Consider the following 6,682-nt stretch of genomic DNA (forward strand, 5'->3'; position numbering starts at 1 on the left):
TACGAAATGTTCTCTCCCAATCTTTACTACGAGATTTCTTCTTTCGCTCACTTTCCACCCCCATCTCATAATCAAAGGTCCCGTTGACTGCATTCGTTGTGAGAGGTGGGTTGAACATGTGCAGCCCTGAAGAAGACCCTCAGTCGTCATGTTTCAGTTCTACAGACGTCAGGGGGGCGTGACCAGGACCTCACCTCCAGCGCTGGCCAATCAGAGCGCAGCCGGCTTCTCTTGAAAGCCTCTCGTGCTGCGGATATAAAACCTCCTCGGCGGGCTGATGCAATACTGGAAGATACTGAAAGAAGCGTCAGTGACGGAAACCCAAATAAAGAAAGCTGCTCGCGTAGACCAGAAAAACACGGTTTTGCCAAATCTCTGAATCTTTTTTGTCAATAGGTGAGTGAATTCATTTACTGAAATCTATTGCGTTTTGCTTTTAAATTGATTGAAATTAGAACCTTATATCTGTAAAGCCTTGACTAGAAAGATAAAATGCATTACAGGCGATTGTTTATTTTACACTATCTGTTGAATCGCTTTTACCTTTCAATCCAATTACTTTGTCTTAAAGATCTCTGCAAAATATCTGTGATTGTAGGCCTATAATGAAGCTCAAGAGGTGACTGTCCTCTGTCTTTATTCATCATCTCATCGCAAGACTCCCTTTTAGTGTTTGACAAAATACGATTGTTCATGTGAAACAGAATATCCAAATCCTGATGTGCTCGTTATTTTAAGATGTTCATTCATTCATAGGGTGTCGTCGTCGTGAGTTTGCTCACGTTCTTCACGCACAGAGCCGCTATAGTCTGTGTTAGATAACAGCGAGTTGTTTAGCAACAGACAACCAATCATGAACATCCTCAGTGCTTATTTCTTGAAATATTCACGCGCAGAGTTTAGTCTCCATGTCTGAGTGAAACGGATAAAAATGTCGAAGAGCGGCAGCAAACGGACACAGTGGGATATGAAGTGAGCGTATTATATTGGCTGTATGATATGTGAATACTTAAAGAGACCAGAGCGGGTCTACGTGGCGACTTTTGGGTAACGTTACAGATGGGCAAGCATTTATTAATACGAGCCGCGTGCTGCATTAGCCTAATAAATATGCAAACAAGAACTTCAATACGGGGTTTACAATCTCTAAGCATGTCTACCAAGGATTAATTACTAACCCAGAATAAAGTATTAACAGTGTGAACATGTAACAAGACAACCCAGAATTACGCCCCACGGTTGACTGGAAAAGCCAGTCTAACCTAAACTGATCTAAATTCCCTGAAGGCTGACTGACCTTTCCGTTCAAGATCAAATCGGCTGATAGTAAGGCTCGGATTGTGTGTCATGATATTGTTCGGCAGAACTTGGCACAATGAAGTCTTTAGAGGTTGAATTGAAGGATGTGTTCGGCGTGGTGCCAGAGCAGCGCTCGCGCACAGGTCTTGCGTGCTGATTGGCTGCCGCCGAAGGCGGGGCCCTATAAATACGCTCAAATTACATCCTTCGTTCCTTTAGTTCTTTTCACATTTGCAAGGTAAGAAATTCGACGATGACAACCTGGAAATGTACTGTTTTCTCAAGTTTACTGTATGAATTTAAAAGGATGAACTTTGAGATGCATTACACTAGGGTTCATTCAATTTTGTTTGGATACCGATGTATTTTGCGTGGGTAAATCGGCTATTATTAAGCCTCATGTGATTAAGTTGGAAATAGCTCTGAAGTAAGAAACATATGTTCGATGTTTGACCCGAAATGTTAATACAAATATAGCACACGCTTTTATATTTAGATGTCCAGTATCTACCAAACCTGAATGACTTGCTTCTATGGAACAAGAAAGAAAGAAGTTAGGCAAAATGACAGTTACCTTTCACTTCCATTGTATGGAGGGGGGAAAAATGCACTGAAAGTGAATGGTGACTGAGGTTGTCATCATTGTTCCACAGAAGAAAGAAAGTCATTCAGGTTTGGAAGAACACGATGGTGAGCAAATGATGACAGTTCACGTTTTAGGGTGAACTATTCTTTTAATACTCATTCAATTGGTTATGTGATGTCTCAACGCCTGTCTCTCCTCTTGTTTTTGCAGGTAACCGAGTATGCCAGTCTTCAGAGCCCTTAGTAAGGTGGCAAAGCAGGCCCTGCTGACCCCTGCGTGTGGATGTCAGTCTCTGACTGTGGCGATACGCAGCATCAGCTTTTCCCCGCGTCAGGTCACCTCTGGATCTGATGCCAGCTTTCATTCTGTGTCCTTCTCTGAGACGGACCACCCCAAAGTTCTTATCACAGGTATGAAAACGACTAGATTAATGATTTAAAAAGTTGGGACTTGTGTAATTCTCACATGTTGATCTCCATGTTTTAGCTTATTTTTAAGAAAGGTGCTTCCTGACTCCCCTACTGTGTTTTTTGCATAATATTTGATAATTCGATTTTTTCTATCTCTGTCAGGTGGCCTCGGGCAACTAGGGGTTGGGCTTGCTAAACTTTTAAGGTATGTATGTTACAGTACATGGAAAAAATGTGTTCAGTTTTGCATTATAGATGCATTTGTAAGTGTAACACTTAATTTTAAGTTTTACATGAAAAAACGCATATAAAACAATTATTCCCGTTTCATAGGAAGCGATTTGGAAAAAACAATGTGATCCTCTCAGATATCAGGAAACCACCAAGCAACGTATTTCACAGTGGTACGTCTTTTGTTCATCTCAAATGAAAGGCTGTGATTTCTTAATCTATAATTTAATTAGACAAGTAATTGTGTTTGCACTCTATTAGTGGGTTCTGTTTTATTATTATTATTACATTATTACATTACATAAACCATATTCATTTAAACCAGATGTTTGCCAAATGTAGTTTAGAGCTGTTGTAAGGGATCATTTATAATTTCCATGTTAAGGTAATTTAAATCAGTAAAGAAATGCTCATTAAGTTAATTGTGGTGTTAATGACCTGTTCTGTACAATCTCTTATAATTAGTAGCTTAGAGAATTGATTTGCATTCCTATTTTAGTAGTTTTTCCCTTATCAGTCCGTTAAACTTTTTAAATAAACAATACTCAAAGCATAGAGCTTAACAGATCACGCAAATGCTGATGTGTCGATTAACAGTTCTCAACCTCTTCCACACAGGACCCTTTATCTACTCTGACATTCTGGACTACAAGAACTTGCGAGAGATTGTAGTAAATAACAGGATCACCTGGTTAGTGCATTACAGTGCTCTTCTAAGTGCTGTCGGGGAAGCTAATGTGGCACTGGCACGAGCAGTCAACATCACAGGTAAGACTTTAGAAAACTTGAACTCAATTTAGTGCCTTACCATGTTTTATTAGTGGCTGATAGTCATTTAGACAATACAGTTAGATTTAACATTCCCCCCCAGCTTTCAAACAGAAATGTATTCTCAACTACTTTGATCTTACTGTTACAATAGCTTAACTTTTGATTGCTTTTGGGCAGAAAATGTAAATAATCTTTTTCTTTTTTTTTTTCTGTAGGACTACACAACATCCTCGACATTGCAGCAGAACACGGGCTTCGGCTCTTTGTGCCCAGCACCATTGGTGCCTTTGGACCAACTTCACCTCGAAACCCCACTCCTGACCTCTGTGTGCAGAGACCACGTACCATATATGGCGTCTCTAAAGTCCACGCGGAGCTTATGGGAGAGGTAAGACACGAGTCATCCTTATTTCAGTATTTTCAGTACTGTTCTGGGCCTTATGTCACTCAGAATGTTATTTCCTGCAGTACTACCACCACCGCTATGGCCTCGACTTCCGCTGTCTGAGATACCCCGGTATCATCTCTGCAGACTCGCAGCCCGGCGGTGGCACAACAGGTACGGTACACTCTGCTCCATCTGTGTTTTTGCCACATGACCTTGCTCGTGTTCGTAATTGAAGTTACGCAACGGGCACATGCTCAGAACGGGGGTGTTGTTCACTTTGAGTATTTTTAGATATACTGATAACCTGCACCAATGCCAGCCAGCCATTTGAACCACACCTCCTACTGCCTAAAGTCACATGTTAAAACCTGAAAAGTTGTTTTACAGCTGTTACTGTTTTACTGTTACAGCTAGCTGCGACTGCTGGCCAAAAAAAAAAAAAGAGCAAAGAGTCATGAAAGTCTGTTTCTTTTGGCTTTTCCAGACTATGCCGTGCAGATTTTCCATGACGCCGTCAAGAATGGCAAGTTTGAGTGCAACCTAAAGCCAGATACACGGCTTCCCATGATGTACATTGATGACTGTTTGCGGGCCACGCTGGAGGTGATGGAGGCGCCAACGGAAACGCTCAGTATGCGCACCTACAACATCAACGCCATGAGCTTCACTCCAGAGGAACTCGCAAATGAGGTCCAGAAACAGCTTCCTGACCTTCAGGTCACATATGAGATTGACTCTGTACGACAGGCTATAGGTATGAGCCAATAAATCTACTCTCAGACGCATCATCAAACATTTTTGTCAAATAAATGGTGCAAAATATTGTGTGATCTTGTTTTTGTCTACATAGCTGACAGCTGGCCCATGAACTTTGATGATTCCAACGCCCGCAATGACTGGGGCTGGAAGCACGACTACGATCTGCCAGAGTTGGTCCAGACGATGCTCAACTTCATCGGCTCAGACTCCCGCATCGCTCAGGCCAACTGAGTCTGCTCATGGACAATGAAAATATGTACATATTATAAAGATTTATAGTGATGCAGAAGAGAGATCCATGGTCTGTAAATAGTCATATTCCTGTTCTCTTTTGTGTCATCTGTATAGACTAGCACAGGCTATGTATGTGTAATTGCAGATTAAATGCAGATTATACAAAGAGGTCAGGTCTCTTTTCTAGTCAGAGGGGAAAACCATCAGAGACGCGAAGGTATTTTAAAAGCTAAATGTTGGAAAAGGAATGGGTTTAAACCCGACGTGTCCTTAAGTGCTTTGCATTTAGTGAGAAAGGATCAATTATGTCTCCAGGCAAAATAAACCAAACAGACATGAAAATCCAAAAATGAACGTTGCAGCTCCTAAAACGTAGCTTCCCAAATTCTACTCTCTTTCTGAGTTTCTTTTCTCTCTTTTTTGTTCTATTTAAGATGAATCATTTTACTTTACCTTTGAAGAAGAACATAATATATGAGGAAAAAGGCTGATGGCTGTGTTCGGAGTAATGGGAATAAAACTAATAGGAATTGTAACGGCAGTTGCTGCCCATTCTAAAATAAACAGACAAAGATTCTGTGGTTTTAACAGGGTGGGACTCAAATGAAGGTCCTCAGGGAAAGTGGGGGTTGTCTTGATAAATGATGTTATCATAGCCCTCTTGGTTGCTTTCCCTCTCTTGTGCACTATCTATTTATTCAGACTGCTCACAAGTAAATCGCAAGTTTCGGTCTTGCTCCACTCTAATAAAGTTGCTTTTTGTTAAATGCAATTTCTCTCATATCTTGCATTTGCCCATAATTGTTTTCCCACAGCGAATATATTATCCCGTAAGAAGGGGAGACTGGGAAACGAAATTAAATTATTATTTTTTAGTTAAGCTTTGCATCCACATTTTTTTGTTCTTATGATCACAAAACTTGTGTCAATAAAGCTTTTTTATCTTTAACATTGTCTTTCATGAGTTGTGTATCATTTTTTTCACAGTTCATCTGTGCTTGTTAAGTATTACTCGGCTGACTATCCTGCCAGTCAAACGTTTTATTTATAACTCTGTGGGAAATATGATCCAACTTTTTGATGGCAGTCTCTCGCAGCGATACTGACTGCACAAGACGAGACCTGTTCATTAATGCACATCCGCATTGCATGTCTTGTTGCTTCTGTTCAAGGTGATTAGCACATAATGCATTGACTTAAGACTAATCTCCCTAAGTTATCTCCGCGGCCTGTTGCCTTTGCATGTTTTGATTGAGTCGTGCCACGTAAATATTTTAGTGCCTTTAGACTGAGTCTCCTTTTTATTTAGATTGCAAGTGTACACTTTGAAAGCAAGTTATGTAATGTCTGTTTGTACAGTAGATGCAGTAACAAAAGATTTACCATTCTTTCATAAAGTGGGGCAATAATAGGGCGGTAGTTATATGATAAACAGGGTTATGTAAGCACTTGGCAATGCTGACTGACAAAAGATTATTTTAAGTTTTCTTTTTGTCTCTAGCATGAACACTGCAAAAATGTAAAAAAAAAAAAAAAAGACTGCATCGTATCGTTGCTTGGCAAAGAACTTTGCCGTCTGTAATATGAGAGTTATGCTCTAGCCGAGTTTCAGTTGAGGACCATTTTAACTGTCAGCAGTTCTTCCAAATGAAATTGTATCTCATGTAAAATATGATCATGTGAAATGTGAACACATAATGTTGTTTGTCTGCACTGTTGCACAATGTGAGCGATGGTGTGACATAAAGTAATGTCCACAGACAGGTTTACACTTACACTGATTTAATTTCTAATAATGTTGTAACAAAAGTAGGCTATTAATTTACTGTAAGTGGTTGCAACAGGTCTATTTGACTTCTTTCTGTATCTGATATAATTATAAATCCTTTGTTCAATAACAATGTTTCAAAATACGTATTTCCATAATTTCATAACTTTCCATAATTTCATAACGTTGTAGAATGTAGAGGTTGTCACACATCACATTGTCTGGAATCCTCACTG

General features: G+C 39.9%; 1 protein-coding gene across 1 annotated transcript; it reads left to right on the forward strand.

Moving 5' to 3' along the window:
- The first annotated feature begins 255 nt into the window (after positions 1-255).
- tdh (L-threonine dehydrogenase) lies at positions 256-5,634 on the forward strand. Its single transcript, XM_084433251.1, has 9 exons — positions 256-396; positions 2,096-2,295; positions 2,458-2,500; positions 2,629-2,699; positions 3,145-3,294; positions 3,513-3,685; positions 3,766-3,856; positions 4,170-4,439; positions 4,536-5,634. Exons 2-9 carry the CDS (start codon positions 2,106-2,108, stop codon positions 4,673-4,675), a joined length of 1,128 nt encoding a protein of 375 aa, XP_084289377.1. The 5' UTR covers positions 256-396; positions 2,096-2,105; the 3' UTR covers positions 4,676-5,634.
- Positions 5,635-6,682: the final 1,048 nt, after the last annotated feature.

Source organism: Rutilus rutilus (assembly GCF_951802725.1).
Source record: "Rutilus rutilus genome assembly, chromosome: 15".
NCBI classification, from domain to species: Eukaryota; Metazoa; Chordata; class Actinopteri; order Cypriniformes; family Leuciscidae; genus Rutilus; species Rutilus rutilus.